Source organism: Oncorhynchus gorbuscha, linkage group LG24 (genome assembly GCF_021184085.1).
Source record: "Oncorhynchus gorbuscha isolate QuinsamMale2020 ecotype Even-year linkage group LG24, OgorEven_v1.0, whole genome shotgun sequence".
Classification (NCBI taxonomy): Eukaryota; Metazoa; Chordata; class Actinopteri; order Salmoniformes; family Salmonidae; genus Oncorhynchus; species Oncorhynchus gorbuscha.
Window position 1 is genome coordinate 27,685,558 of NC_060196.1, and position 19,109 is coordinate 27,704,666.

General features: G+C 44.3%; 1 protein-coding gene across 1 annotated transcript; it reads right to left on the reverse strand.

Moving 5' to 3' along the window:
* Nucleotides 1-2,806: 2,806 nt before the first annotated feature.
* Nucleotides 2,807-17,317, reverse strand: klhl43 (kelch-like family member 43). The gene is made up of 6 exons (XM_046325357.1): nucleotides 17,151-17,317; nucleotides 5,603-6,373; nucleotides 5,056-5,402; nucleotides 4,401-4,700; nucleotides 3,996-4,171; nucleotides 2,807-3,864 (listed from the first exon to the last, which is right to left on the reverse strand). The coding sequence occupies exons 2-6, from the start codon at nucleotides 6,042-6,044 to the stop codon at nucleotides 3,084-3,086; spliced, it is 2,046 nt and encodes a 681-aa protein (XP_046181313.1). The 5' UTR covers nucleotides 6,045-6,373; nucleotides 17,151-17,317; the 3' UTR covers nucleotides 2,807-3,083.
* Between the last annotated feature and the right edge of the window lie 1,792 nt (nucleotides 17,318-19,109).

Sequence of the window (19,109 nt, forward strand, 5' to 3'; positions counted from 1 at the left end):
AAGAGGAAAGGTCCTACGGTCACTTTACCTCCACATTACCTTGACTAATGTGCCCCTGCACATTGACTCTACCAGTACCCCATGTATATAGCCTTGCTACTTTAATTTTATTTGAGTAATTAACATTTTTAATATCATTGTTGGTTAATGGCTTGTAATTAAGCATTTGGCGCATGTGACAAATTAGATTTGTTTGCATGCAGTTCATGGGTCAGTCATCTGCCAAATGATGGCATTAATTTGATGAATGTCAGTATATTGAGTGTCAGAAGTAGATACTAGTTGGTTGTCTAGTTAAACCCCCAGTCTCATCACTTAAGAATGCCATTTGGAGTAAAGAATAGCTTTTTCCCAATGCTTGTCCTGGGGACCAAAAGGGTGTGCACATTTTCTGTTTTTGCCCTAGCCCAAGGTTGGTGTTTTTGCTAGGGCAAAAACTAAAATATGCGCACTTTAGCATCCCCAGGACCAGCATTTGCAAACACTGGTTTTCACCACTTAATCTGAGTTTACCATGGTTGTCTAGCTAAATACGACAAAATGGACAAATGTGGTTATATCCTGGTGTGGCAGCTTGTGTATACATTACCTGTGAGGGTTGATGTTAAATAAAGAGAAACACCATTTAGATACAATTGGCTTTATTCAGTGAAACACCAAGGTTAGAACCTCTAGCACCAGACACACTTTACCCCCTGTGCCAGCCTCTGCTCACCTAAAATCAAAATAGTGATTTCTCCTTTCAAATGAGCCTCATTAACATCAAATTGGTTGAGTCCTCAGCCTGCCACAACCCCTAGGTCTGCCTATCTTTAGGCGTTTCACTGATTCCATACCCTGGTAGCTTGTCATTGTATCACCTGGATGGAGGACGCTGATCGAACACAAACACGTGAGCAGGAGCTGAAATCCTGGGCCTAACTACAAAATGACCTGAACCAAATCTCTAAAGAGAAACCCATTTAATTTCCAAATCTGACTACTTAAGTGCCAAATATTACCAAAAAGGTCTGCTTTGTTATGTTGGCTGTCTTTGGTAGGTGGGAATTCTGAGATCTATGAATCCGGGCCGTAAATGTATCACTAGTTTGCCAGGCCATGGTCTTGCTCATACATTCTCTACCTGTTTAAGTCAGTGGATGACATTGTAAAATTACTTTTCCCTATAAAGTTGACTCCAGCAGTCATTGCAACTCTTGTATTACATTGCACTTAACATGTTTAAATACTATTAACTTTACTTTACTTTTATTGAGCTAATTTTACTGGGAAGAATTTTGCTGGAAATTGTATTGCAATATTTGTCAAAAGCTTATGTCTCCATTTAACACCCAAACACACATTCACTCTAGTATGTACATTTGCACGCACATACACACAAACACATTTGCGTAATCATATCAGTTCCACCTTGCTAACTGCAATACATATTTCATACATGCCGCAAATGGATTGTCATTTTCACATTCATCAACCATAGGTTGATGCCTTCGGAAAGTATTCAGAACCCCCCCCCCCATTTTCTAAAATGGATTAAATAAAAAATCCTCAATCTACACACAACCCATAATTAAAAAGTGAAAACAGGTTTTTAGCAAATGTATTAAAACATACCTTATTTACATAAGTAATCATACCCTTTCCTATGAGACTCGGGTGGATCCTGTTTCCATTGATCATCCTTGAGATTTTTCTACAACTTGATTGGAGTCTGCTTGTGGTAAATTAAATTGATTGGACATGATTTGGAAAGGGACACACCTGTCTATATAAGGTCTCACAACTAACAGTGCATGTCAGAGCATAAACAAGGCCATGAAGTCAAAGGAATTGTCCATAGAGCTCCAAGACAGGATTGTGTTGAGGCACAGATCTGGGGAAGGGTACCAAAAAATGTCTGCAGCATTGAAGGTCCCCAAGAACACAGTGGCCTCCATCATTCTTTATTGGAAGAAGTTTGGAACCACCGAGACTCTTCCTAGAGCTGGCCGCCTGGCCAAACTGTGCAATCTGGGGAGAAGGGCCTTGGTCAGGGAGGTGACCAGGGGGAGCAGGGAGGGGGAGCAGGGAGGTCACTCTGACAGAGTTCATCTGTGGAGAAGAACCTTCCAGAAGGACAATCATCTCTGCAGTATTCCACCAATCATGTCATGTCTGCTCCCGCTCCCCCTTTCTGGCGCTCGAGGGCACACCTGTCACCATTGTTATGCGCAACAGCACTTCTTGCTTCTCGTCTCCCAGCGTCTGTCCTCACAAATCAGGCCTTCGTGGTAGAGTGGACAGACAGATTCCACTCCTCAGTAAAAGGCACATGACAGCCAGCTTGGAGTTTGCCAAAAGGTACCTAAAGGAGTCTCAGATCATGAGAAACCAGATTCTCTGGTCTGATGAAACCAAGATTGAACTCTTTGGCCTGAATGCCAAGCATCAAGTCTGGAGGAAACCTGTTACCAGTGGCAGGGACTGGGAGACTTTTCAGGATCGGAGCAAAGTACAGAGATACTTAATGAAAACCTGCTCCAGTGCGCTCAGCACCTCAGACTGGGGCGAAGGTTCACCTTCCAACAGGACAACGACCTTAAGCTCACAGCTAAGAAAATAGAGGAGTGGCTTTGGGACAAGTCTCTGAATGTCCTTGAGTGGCCCAGCCAGAGCCCGATCGAGACCTGAAAATAGCTGTGCAGCAACGCTCCCCATCCAACCAGACAGAGCTTGTTGCATCATACCCAAGAAGACTCAAGGCTGTAATCGCTGCCAAAGGTGCTTCAACAAAGTACTGAGTAAAGGGTCTGAATACTTATGTAAATGTCATATTTTAGATTTTATTTTAAATAAATTAGCAAAAATGTCTAAAATCCTATTTTTTCTTTGTCATTATGAGTTAGTGTGTGTAGATTGATGATAACAAACATGTAATCAATTTTAGAATAAGTGAATAGTTATCCCTTCCATCTTTCCTGTTCTACGGCTCTGATTCTCTATCGACAGCTCTCTGTTCCTACCTCTCCTCAACTTCTTGCTCTCTGTCACTCCTCCCTTCTATCAACCTCCCTTCGCTCTCTTCACCTCTTCTTCTAAATCTCTCAGGCAGTGATGGGCTGTGGGACCACATGGCTCTTTCTCTGTGGCTGCTCCTCCTTGGTTGCTGGAGTGTTGTGGTGCTGTTGCCTGCGGGGGGTGTGGCGGGGTGGGAGGGTCAGGGCGCAGCAGGATACACCCACAGTGGCCTCGGGCAGATCCTCCCCCATGGACCAGCTGTCTGTTGCCGGGGTGTACTTCTGCACGGCCGCCTTGTAGCGCTTCTCGGCCTCGTTCCAGCCACCCATCAGGTAAAGCTGTTCCCCGAGGGGTGACAGGCCTGCCGTGCTCACGCCCAGGGGCAAGGGGGAGGCCTGGCTCCACTCACCGTTCTCTGGGGAGAACACCTCCATGGACAGGACGTCCACGCGGTCTCCGCTGGGGCCCAGCTGGCTACCACCCACCACGTACACCTTCCCTCCCAGGGTGGAGGAGCAGTGCCATCCTCGGGGGCTCGCCAGGCTGGCCTTCTCACTCCAGGTGTCCGTCTCAATGTTGTAGCAGGCCACGGAGCGCGAGTAGGCGCAGTTGATGTAGCCGCCGGTCACTAGGATGTCTCCGGAGGGCAGCACGGCACTGGCGTGGCAGCAACGTGGCACCTCCATGGGCGTTTTGAGCTGCCAGGTATTGGAGGAGGGCAGGTAGCTCTCGGTGGTGGCCAGCAGGCCCTCCACGTTGCGGCCGCCAATGGCGTACAAGCGCCCGCCAGTGGCCACCAGGCTGAAGTGGGTACGGCGCTGGCGCATGCTAGCCAGATGCAACCAGGTGTTGAAGCGAGGGTCGTACCTGAGGAGCAAGAGATGGACACTTTTGATTTGTCTAAAGTGAAATTAAATCTACCCATAATCAAGGAACAGTCAAGTATGCCACATAACACTGGCTCATTATATTTACAGTATGATACATTTACGGTGTACCTGCTGAGGGTGCTGACAGCGTGCTTGGCCTGGTTGCGTGCATCGTTCTGGTCCTCTCCTCCGGCCACGTACAGGAAGCCGTCCATCACAGCCACACACTGGTTGAAGCTCTTAGCGGGCAGCTGGGACAGGTGGCGCCAGGTGGCCACACCCTCACGTGGGTCTCTCCATAGCACCTGGAAGGGAACCAACGTCAACAACGTAGCACTTCTCATTTTGGATAATACGGTTGAATCACGGATGATACTGTTGAATCACGGATAATACGGTTGAATCAAGGATAATACTGTTGAATCATGGTGATTGGTGGTGCAGAAGTATTCTAAAATGTTGGTTTACTTCTTCATCATGCGTTTGACCTCTGCCTAATGTTTAGCCCACCATCAGATCACCCCCCACACTCACCACTCTACTCAGTGCCCGCTCGGTGACGGAGGGACGCCCCCCAACAGTCAGAAGGGTGGCCTGTCCGCCACGCACCTGCGTGCGGCGAGACTGCAGCGTGTTCTGCTGGTAGGGCAGCAGGTGGTAGTTCATGGCGTCCACCAGCAGGCGGTGGCAGTGAGGGTCCATCATCATTCTCGCCACAGGCTGGATCTCGCTGACCAGCTCGCTGGCAGGGATGGTCTCGAAGCGCACGTGGGACAGCAGTTCGGCGGCGTGCACCTGACGCTTGGGGTCGAAGTCCAGCCATTTCATGGCCAACTGTGGTCGAATGAAACCAGTTCTATACTTAGAATTCTGTTTGTTTTATAAATACCGCTCCCTCTCTGCCTCCTTGCTATGTCTCTCATCCCTACTGGTATTGTGTATTAATAACTATACATACAGTGATTTATACTGACTGAGTATTTCTATTCATAGTAGGATGTCACAGTCTGGCAAGTGTCTGTGTACTAAGGTCATGTGGCTATATCATGTCCTTAACAGCTGGTCTGAGGCTGGATTTAGGTTGAGCTCAAAATGGCTGCATTTGGGGGTAGGGAACGAGGAGACCTGATCCTAGGTCAGTTATTACAGGCAGAAAAAGTAGGGTTAAAGCGTGGTGAGCGGAGCTGACCTGGAAGGCGGTGACTTCAGATGGCAGCAGCAGGCTGTCCTCCTGGAGGAAGGCTGTGATCTGTTCCAGGGTCAGCTGGTTGAACAGGGGCGTCTCGGTGAACGCGACAAAGTTCTCCAGCACAAAGCGGCGGGCCGCGTCGCGCACGGGAAACAGGCCGTAGGCGGCGGCGATGTTCCACACGTATACGCACGTCTGCACGTTCATCTCGGCCAGCAGGAAGTCCATGCACATCTGGAGCAACTGGGGGATCTGAAGGGTGGCAGCGGCGGACACAGTGCAGCCGATGGTGTACAGGGACATGTGGACGCGGCCCAGGTAGGCGAAGGTGATCACGTTGGCCAGGCCTGGGAATAAGTGGAAAACATCATCGCTTTATCCATGTGTTCTTGTCTATTGATGCGGACTTTGAGAAATATTTGGACTGAACACAGTCCTTAAGTTCCCAAACAAGACTCTTGCTGCTGCCTCTAATAGATAATAGATAGATAATAGATACCTCTGATAGATAGCAGCTATATGTTAGGCGGGTTAGTTTGAAACCTACCGAGGGGGGAGAGTGAAGGTAACTCTAGACGCTTCATTCCGGGGTCCTTGGCCAGGATCTCCCGGAAGTACCGGCTGACGGAGGAAATGACCAGCTTGTGCACGTCGAAGGCCTTGGTCTTACAGGCCAGCTCCAGGTCGGTGAGGAAGCGCTCCTGGCGCATGCGGCTCACCTCCTCCAGCAGGGCGTTTCCGTGGAGGGGGCGGGTCACTTCACAGCCCAGGCCCAGGCCCTTCTCTCCGGGCTTGATGGCGGGAGGGGGCAGGGGGAGGTTGAAATGGTTAAGCTGTACGATGTCCAGTGCGGCCATCTCCTCGATCTTCTTCACACCTTCCACCACCACCACTCCTCCTGCCATCTGTGTGGTGACAGTGGATACCTGGGAGATGACTGGCTCCGGGGTAATCTTCTTTGTGCGATTGGCCTTCTTCTTGGGGGCCATGGCGACGGTTACTTTGACAGTATGGTTTTAAAGGTTTTGGTTCTTGAGCGCTGACTGAAGCACTGAGGGATGAGGACTCTTACTCACTTGCTGACGGACCAACTAATCAACAAACTGACAAAACGGACTCTTTACTGACTGTGATAAGGTGGACTTTCTTTACTGATGAACACAACCACTGAAACACTGAAGAACAGTCAGACACAGACTGGCTGGAGGGTTAACTATGTATTCCTACTGCTGACAGAAGGGGTTCGAAGAGGACAGATTGACAGACACGGTGTTTAGGTGGGTTGGTTTGTTTGTTTCAGTGAGACAGCACACAGGACCTGAAAAAAAGAGAAAAAGCACTGAGTATCACATCAGAGAAAAAGCACTGAGTATCACATCAGAGAAAAAGCACTGAGTATCACATCAGAGAAAAAGACCATGGCAACACAATAACATCATACTGTATACTCTTTAAAAAAGAGGGGGATGTGACTGACAGGTGCGGGTGTTTGGGGGGGGGGGGGGGCTTCCGGCTTCCAGAAATCCAGTGTCAGGTTCATGATTTATAGCAGCCCGATGTGCTTGTATTCATACTCACACACCGACTCACAGTGTATTTCAGCAGCAGAACAAATGGGAATCTAATTAATGTTTTAAATGACCCTATAGAAGAACTTGAGAAATACGAGGGGAGTTTTCCTGAGGTAAGTTTAGCCACACTATGTAAGGCTCTGCTTAAATTAACCAACTTCCCTTAGAACCGTAGATTGTTGTACTACTAAGCACATTTGAAAAATATGACTATTTATATTCCCTTAGTTTCCTCTGACTGTTTTAGTAGTTTTGAATTTGAAATTCTGTATAAAAGTTGTTTATACATGCTATGTATACATGTTTCTTCCAAAAAAATGTAAACTTAATTTCAAAGTCTCACTCATCACAGCAAATTAAGCAACACATACCTGGAAAAATACACACATCGCGCTAGCTCAAATGTATTTAGAAAGCTATTTTTACATCAGCTGATGTCACAAAGTGCTGTACAGAAACCCAGCCTAAAACCCCAAATAGCAAGCAATGCAGATATAGAAGCATGGTGGCTAGGAAAAAACTCCCTAGAAAGGTAGGAACATAGGAAGAAACCTAGAGAGGAACCAGGCTCTGAGGGGTGGCCAGTCCTCTTCTGGCTGTGCTGGGTGGAGATTATGGCACATTCAGTCACAGACACACAAGATATACTCATTTACATTTACATTGAAGTCATTTAGCAGACGCTCTTATCCAGAGCGACTTACAAATTGGGTCATGTCACCTAAAAACACACTAAGGGCAAAGCAAGCATGACAGCGTCCCTGTTGCTTGGATTATTACCCAGTATACCCCCTCTCTGCTTCCTCATCATACCCTCCCAGTGATTTGACTCACTACACCAAAATAACCTTAATTTATCACTTATCCCTTTGTAAACAAACACAGAAGGACAATCTGTGGCTGTGGCCTTCATCGACATAAAACTCTGATCTCTATGGTGGCCTTGCCTCCCTGTCCAGGCCCAGTTAAAATTGACACTCGAGCAATTCACCCCATTCGCTCTGACAACAGGACAGGCAGGGACAAATACAATCACTTTGTATTCAGAGGCAATACAAAAAGGATCCCAGGCAATTAAAAGGGTCATACGGAGGAACAACGTAATCATGACTCGCCCTTTGATTACAAAAAGGTACGGATCATTATCATCAACATTAAAGGACCAAGGCTTGGAAATGCTCCTGCTACTGTTGTTTAAAATATATATATATATATATATATATATATATATATATATATATATATATATATATATATATATATATATATATATATATATATATATATTATCTATCCTGATGCCTAGTCACATTCCTTACCCTGCCTTCGTGTACATATCTACCTCAAATACCTCGTACTTCTGCACATTGATCTGGTACTGGTACTCCCTGTATAAAGCTTAATTATTGTGTATTTTATTCCCTGTGTTATTGTTATTTTTAACTATGCATTGTTGGGAAAGGGGTCGTAAGTTTGTATTTCACAGTAATGTCTACAGCTTTTGTATTCTGCGCATGTGACAAATAAAATTTGACTTAATTTGATTTGTTGTGAAATTGACCCCTGAGTGTTCTACTCTGGGCAAAGAGTCTCATTTTGCTTCATGCCTCTTTTTTTAATCTATTAATCTGCTGCGAAATATCACTAGGTTTGTAAAGAGCATGTTGAATTTCTGTTTCTATTCGTACATGTTTGTGTGAAAGGAAATATTTTACTCTCTCTCAAATACCAAATCAGCGGTTTCACTCCATGCTGCTGATGTTCTCAGTAAACATAATATATTTCCATGGCTAGAGCGTATAACAGTATGTCAGAGTGCAGGTGCTTTCCACCACGTGCGTTATGAAAACACATACATGGGGATCCTGCCGGAAATGAACTCTCAGCCAACGCTATTTATGTCCAGACTGTTGTTTAAAGATCACCTGCAGAAACAGTGGATATATGGGTCACCGATCATCCTTGACCTATCAAAATGGTGTACATCTCCTCAATGTGCTATGATATATTAAGTACCAGTTTTAAGTGACAGGCTTAGGCATTTCATTTAATAAATAGATGTGGTGCCATTGTTGGTTCCCTTGATGACGTCTGATTTTGTGATACTGTTGTGTCGTTGCCATGGGGCGCCCAGTGTGGAGGATGACACAGCAGCTGTGACTCCCACCAACCTCTGTTCCAGATATTTGTGAGGGTTATGTGCCATGAGAAGGTTCTTTTCATTTGATGCCGTCCCATCACATTGTTCGCTACACTGGTAGAATTTTGTTGAATATTCTAAGTCCTTTGTAAATGGCTTCCTTTGGTGGTCAGGTTCTTGCACACCAGGAGAGACGATCTAAGAAAGGGATCTCAGATATATCAGGTACTTTCTTAAGCAGCCTAAACTTGCGTCGTTGACGTTTCAAGGTGGATGCTTATCTTCACTTGCACTTTTCTCAATGCCGAGCAGATGAACAATTTAGGTCAGACTCTCAGGGATCTCTTTCCCCCATCATTCCAATAGCTCTCATCTCAGAACCAGCTATAGGTCAGTAACTGTAGGCTATAATTTTGGTACCCAGAACAAATCTTACGTAAGGGGTGGCCTTTCGCCTCTGGCCATCTACTCGATTTTGTAAAGTCTTTTACTACTAGTAGTAGTGGTATAGTACATCACTGGTGACTGCTGTTTCATCTCTTTGGGGAGTGGGGAGGGGGGTCTGACAGTTTTAATTCCTGATTCTATGGTTGCGACATCCTGCTAGGTGGCTCCTCACACCCTCCCTTTGGCCTGTAACTAACTCTAACTGTGTCAGCTCTCTTTCATATGACACCAGCAACAGCTGCTATCCTGTCCCCATCTCCATGTGGGGGGAACACAGCTCAGTCACAGGCATCGTTCACTGGACTGACCGGGGCTATTTTAAAACACAAAGTTCAGAGAAAAACTCTACAAGGTAGTTGAGGTCTGAGGCAGAGTTTATTGTTGGGAGGATGGGGTGTCGGCAACTTCTCAAATGTGTATTGGAGTGTGCAGAGCCTGCCCTAGCTACTAAGCAATAGCTCGGGGCCCGACCAATTTGCTTCATCTGCCAATCCGGACTCGTGCGTCAAAGTGCTGAGGTTTGATGTGAGGAGATTTTTTGAGATTGCAAAGACTTGGCTCTACTTTTTCAATTGAAAGTATTTTTTCCACATTTAGTTACGTAACAGCCTTATTCTAAAATGGATTAAATAAATAAAAATCCTCATCAATCTCCACACAATACCCCATAATGACAAAGCGAAAACAGAAATACCTTATTGTCACGAATCCCTCCAGAACTTTCATCACGCACACCTGTCGCCTATTCGCACTGAATAGTACTTGTATGTACTGTCTCCTGAATCATTTATACCAGCGTGACACTTATTTACCAGTCAAAAGTTTGAACCCACCTACTCATTAAATTCTTTATTTTTTATATTTTCTACACTGTAGAATAATAGTGACGACATGAAAACTCTGAAATAACACATATGGAATCATAAGGTAACCAAAAAAAGTGTCAGAAGATTTTAGATTCTTCAAAGTAGCCACCATTTGCCTTGATTACAGCTTTGCACACCCTTGGTATTCTCTCAATCAGCTTCACCTGGAATGCTCTTCCAACAGTCTTGAAGGAGTTCCCACATATGCTGGGCACTTGTCAGCTGCTTTTCCTTCACTCTGCGGTCCAACTCATCCCAAACATTTCAATTGGGTTGAGGTCAGGTGATTCACTCAGTCTCCTCTGAACAGTTGATGTTGAGATGTGTCTGTTACTTGAACTCTGTGAAGCATTTATTTGGGCTGCAATCATAGGTGCAGTTAACTCTAATGAACTTATCCTCTGCAACAGAGGTAACTCTGGGTCTTCCTTTCCTGTGACGGTCTTCATGAGAGCCAGTTTCATCGTAGCACTTGATGGTTTTTGCGACTGCACTTGAAGATTTTTTTTTTAGATCGAATGACCTTCATGTTTTAATGTAATGATGGACTGTCGTTTCTCTTTGTTTATTTGAGCTGTTCTTGCCGTAATATGGACTTGGTCTTTTACAAAATAGGGCCATCTTCTGTATACCACCCCTACCTTGTCACAACACAACTGATTGGCTTAAACACATTAAGAAGGAACTAAATTCCACAAGTTAACAAGGCACACTTGTTAATTGATATTCATTCCAGGTGACTACCTCATGAAGCTGGTTGAGAGAATGACAAGGATGTGCAAAACTGTCATCAAGGCAAAGGGTGGCAACTTTGAATAATCTCAAATATAAAATATATTTTAATTTGTTTAACACTTTTGTTTAATACATGATTCCTTATGTGTTATTTCATAGTTTTGATGTGTTGACTATTATTGTACAATGTAGACAATAGTTTTAAAAAATAAAGAAAAACCCTTGAATGAGACTTGAAATTGAGTTCAGGTGCATCCTGTTTCAATTGATCATCCTTGAGATGTTTCTACAACTTGTTTGGAGTCTGCTTGTGGTAAATTCAATTGATTGGACATGATTTGGAAAGGGACACACTTGTCTATATAAGGTCCCACAACTAACAGTGCATGTCAGAGCATAAACAAGGCCATGAAGTCGAAGGAATTGTCCATAGAGCTCCAAGACAGGATTGTGTTGAGGCACAGATCTGGGGAAGGGTACCAAAACATTTCTGCAGCATTGAAGGTCCCCAAGAACACAGTGGCCTCCATCATTCTTTATTGGAAGAAGTTTGGAACCACCAAAAATCTTCCTAGAGCTGGCCAAACTGTGCAATCTGGGGAGAAGGGCCTTGGTCAGGGAGTTCCTCTGTGGAGAAGAAAGAACCTTCCAGAAGGACAATCATCTCTGCAGCATTCCACCAATCATGTCATGCCTGCTCCCGCTCCCCCTCTCTGGCGCTCGAGGGCACACCTGTCACCATTGTTATGCGCAAAAGCGCTTCTTGCTTCTCGTCTCCCAGCGTCTGTCCTCACAAATCAGGCCTTCGTGGTAGAGTGGCCAGACAATTTCCACTCCGCAGTAAAAGGCACATGACAGCCAGCTTGGAGTTTGCCAAAAGGTACCTAAAGGAGTCTCAGATCATGAGAAACAAGATTCTCTGGTCTGATGAAACCAAGATTGAACTCTTTGGCCTGAATGCCAAGTGTCAAGTCTGGAGGAAACCTGTTACCATCCTTACAGTGAAGCGTGGTGGTGGCAGCATCATGCTGTTGGGATGTTTTTCAGCGGCAGGGACTGGGAGACTAGTCAGGATCGAGGGAGAGATGAACATAAAAAGTACAGAGATCCTTGATGAAAACCTACCTACAGTCTGAGGTGCGCTCAGCACCTCAGACTGGGGCGAAGGTTCACCTTCCAACAGGACAACGACCTTAAGCTCACAGCTAAGAAAATAGAGGAGTGGCTTTGGGACAAGTCTCTGAATGTCCTTGAGTGGCCCAGCCAGAGCCCAGACTTGAACCTGATCGAACATATCTGGAGAGACCTGAAAATAGCTGTGCAGTGACGCTCCCCATCCAACCAGACAGAGCTTGAGAGGATCTGCAGAGAAGGGGAGAAACTCCCCCAAATACAGGTGTGCCAAGCTTGTAGCATCATACCCAAGAAGACTTGAGGCTGTAATCACTGCCAAAGATCCTTCAACAAAGTACTGAGTAAAGGATCTGAATACTTTTGTAAATGTGATATTTCCGTTTTTTTTATTTTATAAAAAACAATTTAATCAATTTTAGAACACAGCTGTAACGTAACCAAATGTGGTAATAGGAAATGTGGAAAGAGTCAAGGGGTCTGATTACTTTCTGAATGCACTGTATTCAGGGTCGTCACACTGCTGGGGAAGGACTTCTACTTCATCTCAGAAGTTATGTTCTGTGAGGTAATGCAATGTGGTATTGGATGTTTTTGTGTTTTACAAGTGTACATTTTTTCAGTCAATGCACCATCTCTGTATGCATTCTTAGGTTACAGGTCACAGTGTGGATTATGCAGAAGCGTGAGGGGTTTAGTTTGGCAAGGCTGTATTTAGTTATCCTTACACATATTGCCTCCCCATAACTTTTAAAAATGTTATTTCACTATTTGGTTGCATCTACATGTTCATTTGAGAGGCTAAGCGGTCCATATCGGAGCTAGCCAACATTCTCTGCCTTGTCCGATGTACTGTGCATCGTGTTCAACTGTAATCATCATTAGTGTGGTTAGGTAGGTTCAACCTAAAATGTATTGTTCCTCTATCGTATTGAAGTCCAGGTATCTTGATATTCAATTGTCTTGAAAGGGAAAGATGCACATCCCCATTGACATGTAGGCTTTTTATTTTGTATGTATGCAATGCCATCGTCATATTGAAGCACCAGCACACCAGTCTTACAGTATGTCTCGCTCATCACGTCACGTAAATCTCGTCAATGTGTTATAGTTGCACATAGGATTTCATAACTGTTTTGTTTTCTGAAAATATAGCCTATATTTCTTATTTTCCTCTTACTGTTTAGGGGTCTGCTTCTTGTTACTTTGTTAGCACTTGGCTCAAACTAGCCAAAGGGTTTGTTTACTTGCATAGTAATAAAGTCAGACACGCAGTGTATACTCTAACCATTTAATGCACATGTATCAAACTCATTCCACGGAGGGCTGAGTGTCTGCGTGTTTTCAGCCTAACTCCTGGCCTAGTGTCTGCGGGTTTTTAGTTTTTTCCTTTCAATTAAGACGTAGACAACCAGGTATAATAAGTACAAGGAAGGAGCGAAACCCCACAGACACTCTGCCTTCCGTGGAATGAGTTTACCACGTGCTCTAGAGCCTCCATGGAATGAGTTTGCCACGTGCTCTAGAGCCTCCATGGAATGAGTTTACCACGTGCTCTAGGCCCTCCATGGAATGAGTTTACCACCTGCTCTAGGCCCTCCATGGAATGAGTTTGCCACCTGCTCTAGGCCCTCCATGGAATGAGTTTGCCACCTGCTCTAGGCCCTCCATGGAATGAGTTTGCCACCTGCTCTAGGCCCTCCATGGAATGAGTTTGCCACGTACTCTAGGCCCTCCATGGAATGAGTTTGCCACGTACTCTAGGCCCTCCATGGAATGAGTTTGTCACGTACTCTAGGCCCTCCATGGAATGAGTTTGCCACGTACTCTAGGCCCTCCATGGAATGAGTTTGCCACGTACTCTAGGCACTCCATGGAATGAGTTTGCCACGTACTCTAGGCCCTCCATGGAATGAGTTTGCCACGTACTCTAGGCCCTCCATGGAATGAGTTTGCCACGTACTCTAGGCACTCCATGGAATGAGTTTGCCACGTACTCTAGGCCCTCCATGGAATGAGTTTGCCACGTACTCTAGGCCCTCCATGGAATGAGTTTGCCACCTGCTCTAGGGGCTTCCATGGAATGAGTTTACCACGTGCTCTAGGCCCTCCATGGAATGAGTTTACCACCTGCTCTAGGGCCTCCATGGAATGAGTTTACCACGTGCTCTAGGCCCTCCATGGAATGAGTTTACCACCTGCTCTAGAGCCTCCATGGAATGAGTTTACCACCTGCTCTAGGCCCTCCATGGAATGAGTTTACCACCTGCTCTAGGCCCTCCATGGAATGAGTTTGCCACCTGCTCTAGGCCCTCCATGGAATGAGTTTACCACCTGCTCTAGGCCCTCCATGGAATGAGTTTACCACCTGCTCTAGTCCCTCCATGGAATGAGTTTACAACCTGCTCTAGGGCCTCCATGGAATGAGTTTACCACGTGCTCTAGGCCCTCCATGGAATGAGTTTACCACCTGCTCTAGAGCCTCCATGGAATGAGTTTGCCATGTGCTCCAGGCCCTCCATGGAATGAGTTTGACACCCCTGATTGAATGGAAAGAACCTACATTTCAGCACCTTCTTCAGGGAGGGTTGAGGAACCCACATTGGCTGCTTTTACACAGGCAGCCCATTTCTAATTATTTTCCTACTAATTGGTATTTTGACCAATTATTGTTTATGGCAATAGTTTAGAATTGGGCTTCCTGTGTAAAAACAGCCATAGTGCTGAACCTTGGTTAATTCTATTACTGTAAATGGTTGGAAGTATACAGAAATGTATTACTTAATTTTTGTAGGTCAGCATCTCAATTTGGTGTGGGGTGGGGGGGGCATATCTACTCATTGTATTTGTATTCTAAAGTGTCAAACATCTGCTATACTAATAGCAGATCACTGAGATGTGACTTGTTTACACAGCTAATTATTTTGGTTTGGTACCTGCCAGGAGGGACGATGATAGTTTAATTTTGGATAGCCTGTAATGTCTCTTCCCTGTATACAAGGAAATAAAATCTGTTCGCTCAAATATTTCACTGTCATTTTGAGTTATCAACCTACGGATTAAGCATATGGCCATACAGGACATCAAGGACTTGCTTTCGCCTTGGCAATATTCTGGCGACAAACTTCAGTTCCACATTATGACAGTAGAGCTCACCCAAGTGACAAATGACAGCAGAAACAGATGCTTTTGGAGAAATTGCAGTACCATGGGTTAGTTATATACATCTTTGATAGTTGATTTGGCTTTACCACAAATTAGCATTGCATTTATTTGCAGTGCTGCCATTTACTTTCCACTCAAGGTTTGCTTCAGCAGAGGCTACCACGGTGCTGTAGGCTTTTGGTAATGTGAGAGGCTGTGGGTACATTTATAAGCTAGCTAGTTGTGCTAGCTAGCTAGTGCAGCCTATCATGTGATATACGGAATGGCAGATTGCTAGCTCAATACGTTTGTTATCAAAAGTAACTAGTGGAGATGTGAAACAGTTGTTTATACTTTGGCTAAAACCGAGCTTTTATATTATTGTAATTTTTTTTTTTAGCTATACAGACAATCTTAAACCGCACACCTCTGAAAACAAGCCATCTTGACCAACTAACAGCTAATTATAATAGCTAGCTAGCTAAAACAATGATGAGAGAGGGTGTGAGCTCAGCCATCCACACAGAGACGTTTTTCACACTGTGAGCATTTTTACAACATGTGGTCACAATCACAACACAATCAGAACGACCGGGAAATATTTCACCCTGGGAAGATTTTTACATGTCACAGGGCACGTGCCCAGGGCCCCTGACCTCCAGGGGGTCCCCATTGATTTTGTTTGTCACTCTTACTCAGATATCATATTAACATAGCATAAGTTGGGGCAAAATGTGTAGAATTTTAGAACATTTTCTTTAAAATTGCTAAATGTTCACTATGCCCCATGGCAAAATGTGTAGAATTGCAGGCAATTAGCTGTTAAACTGCAAATTATTTTCTCCGCCCCATGGCACAATGAGTAGAATTCTCTCCACACAATGGGAAAATGTTTAGAGTAACAGCAAAAGTGCTTTAAAACGGCAAAATCTTCTCTATGTTCCATGGAAAAATGTATAGAATTGCAAGAAATTAACTCATAGGGCCTCCAAAAGCATAGGGCCTCCAAAAGGCTAGGGCTTGCTCTGGGACTGTGCCAAAACATCACTGAAAATGTGTCTTGAGGATGAGGAGAGTCAGAATTGGAAGACAAGAAGGATCATAATATGAAGGAAAGATTTACTACCAAATCCTATGAAAAATATCAAATGGTTTATTTTTAAAATTTAACTAGGCAAGTCAGTTAAGAACAAATTCTTATTTACAATGACGGCCTTACAGGGGAACAGTGGCTTAACTGCCTTGCTCGGGGATTGGATCTAAAAACCTTTCGGTTAATGGCCGAAAGCTCTAACCACTAGGCTACCTGCTTTCCCTCTGTTAGCAACCTTTCAGTTACAGACGCAATGCTCAAACCACTAGGCTACCTGCCGCCCCCAGACAATTTGTTTAGGAACAGAAAACAGTTTATAACTCTAAGGCAAAAGGAGGAAAGAAATTAAAATGGGGCATGAACGTCTGAAAAATAGCAGAGATGGAATAAAAGTCGGCGGGTATGATATTGGAACATGGCCGAGGTATCTGAGTAGGTGACACCGTGACAAAACACATCTCTGTGTGGTACACAATGCCATCATGTGCCTGACTCCCACCTCCCCAGTGTCAGAATTCCATTGTGTATCTCCAGAGTCCAGAGATTATTTATAGATGTTGAGGTCAGAGCTGGAATGAGTTACCCCTCCCAAGTAGGCGATCACTTGTATGCATTCTGATATCAATTTGACCTCGCATTAAATGTGTTTGAGCTGTGAGTGTTTGTGAAAAAAAATGCAATTTCAGATTCTACATAGTTGAGGCTAAAATGAATGGGTTTACATCCACTTTTTTAGGTGATTAAGTGCTTGAAAGGGGACTTATTTGGGTGTCTGCACACTTTGTATTTTGTGTTACTGGCGATGGTTAAATTGTACAGTTCTGGTGAAATTCGAAAACTCAGCAGTTCAACTTAAGCATATTACATATAAATGCTTTATGATTAGGCTGTCTAATCAAGTTGGATAAATCATTACTCAAATTAGACATGCAAATAATTTGATGAAAAATTCAGTCAATATGCTTTACCTCTCTCTCTTCCACTCACTCTTCTTCCTTATCTTTCCTCGTTTCTCTCTTGGCTTTCTTTCGCTTTGTTGATTTTTGCTCACAGGTTACTCTCTCTTCCTCTTTCCTCCGTCCCTCCGTCCGCTGTCTGTCTGTCAGTGGACTTTGGTTCAGTGTTTGAGTGATTCAGGGTCCAACCAAGTCTATGAAATGAGACACCCTCCCTAATTTCTAGCTCCCACCACCTACAACTCCAAATACAGGCACCCCCCCCCCCCACCAAAAATACTCCATATGTGGCCAGCCCTCTGCTATCCTGCCCCCTTCAGTCACCCTTCAGTCACTCGTCTGGGCAGGCAGGAGAGGGGCTATTTTCTCTCTGTATGCTCAAGTTTCTGTGTTTGAACGGTTGTCTCACAGTCTCTCTCTCTCTGTGTGTGTGTGTGTGTGTGTGTGTGTGTGTGTGTGTGTGTGTGTGTGTGTGTGTGTGTGTGTGTGTGTGTGTGTGTGTGTGTGTGTGTGTGTGTGTGTGTGTGTGTGTGTGTGTGTGTGTGTGTGTGTGTGTGTAATAGGCTCTGGTGCTATTTTAACAAAGTAGCGGAAAAACTTGTAGTTGTGTTATGTTGACACACCGAACATGGCAGAGATTATATCAACAAGAAAGGATACATGCACTATGACACTGACAACAATATTATTTTTTTTGTATTGATTATGAACACATTATGAATACATCTCAATACCAGTATTGTAAGGGTAATAATTAATGATGGTCAAATTAATTTCATGTTACATTTCTATAGGACCATAACAGTACATTATCACCAATATCATTATGATGACACAAAGATTATTAAAGACCCAATGCAGTAAAAACATGATTTCCTGTGCTTTATATACAGTTGAAGTCAGAAGTTTTTATACACTTAGATTGGAGTCATTAAAACTAGTTTTTCAACCACTCCACAAGTTGCTTGTTAACAAACTATAGTTTTGGCAAGTCGGTTAGGACATCTACTTTCTGCATGACAAGTCATTTTTCCAACAATTGTTTACAGACAGATTATTTCACTGTATCACAAATCCAGTTGGTCAGAAGTTTACATACACTAAGTTCACTGTGCTTTTAAACGGCTTGGAAAATTCCAAAAAATGATGTCATGGCTTTAGAAGCTTCTGATACACTAATTGACATCATTTGAGTCAATTGGAGGTGTACCTGTGGATGTATTTCAAGGCCTACCTTCAAACTCAGTGCCTCTTTGCTTGACATCATGGGAAAATCATAAGAAATCAGCCAAGACCTCAGAAAAAATATGTAGACCTCCACAAGTCTGGTTCAGTCTGGATGGGAGCAATTTCCAAACGCCTGAAGGTACCACATTCATCTGTACAAACAATAGTATGCAAGTATAAACATCATGGGACCACGCTGCCGTCATACCACTCAGGAAGGAGATGCGTTCTGACTCCTAGAGGTGAATGTACTTTGGTGCGAAAAGTGCAAATCAAATCCCAGAACAACAGCAAAGGACCGTGTGAAGATGCTGGAGGAAACAGGTACAAAAGTACCTATATCCACAGTAAAACAAGTCCTATATCAACATAACCTGAAAGGCCACTCAGCAAGGAAGAAGCCACTGCTCCAAAACTGCCATAAAAAAGCGAGACTACGGTTTGCAACTGCACATGGGGACAAAGATCATACTTTTTGGAGAAATGTGCTCTGGTCTGATGAAACAAAAATAGAACCGGTTGGCCATAATGACTATAGTTATGTTTGGAGGAAAAAGAGGGTGGCTTGCAAGCCGAAGAACATCATCCCAACCATGAAGCAAAGGGGTGGCAGCATCATGTTGTGGGGGTGCTTTGCTGCTGGAGTGGCAAAATGTTGTTGTGGCAAAATGCTGTTGTGGCAAAATGGCTTAAGGAAGCTGTGCCACCAGAGACTCTGGGTTGGAGCCCAGGCTCTGTTGCACC

Coding starts and splice junctions, on each gene's coding strand:
- klhl43 (XM_046325357.1), bottom strand. CDS start 6,044: ATGGCCCCCAAGAAGAAGGCCAATCGCACAAAGAAGATTACCCCGGAG. Junction 5,403..5,602: donor ACCTTCACTCTCCCCCCTCG/GTAGGTTTCAAA, acceptor ACTTATTCCCAG/GCCTGGCCAACGTGATCACC. Junction 4,172..4,400: donor AGCGGGCACTGAGTAGAGTG/GTGAGTGTGGGG, acceptor GTTCCCTTCCAG/GTGCTATGGAGAGACCCACG.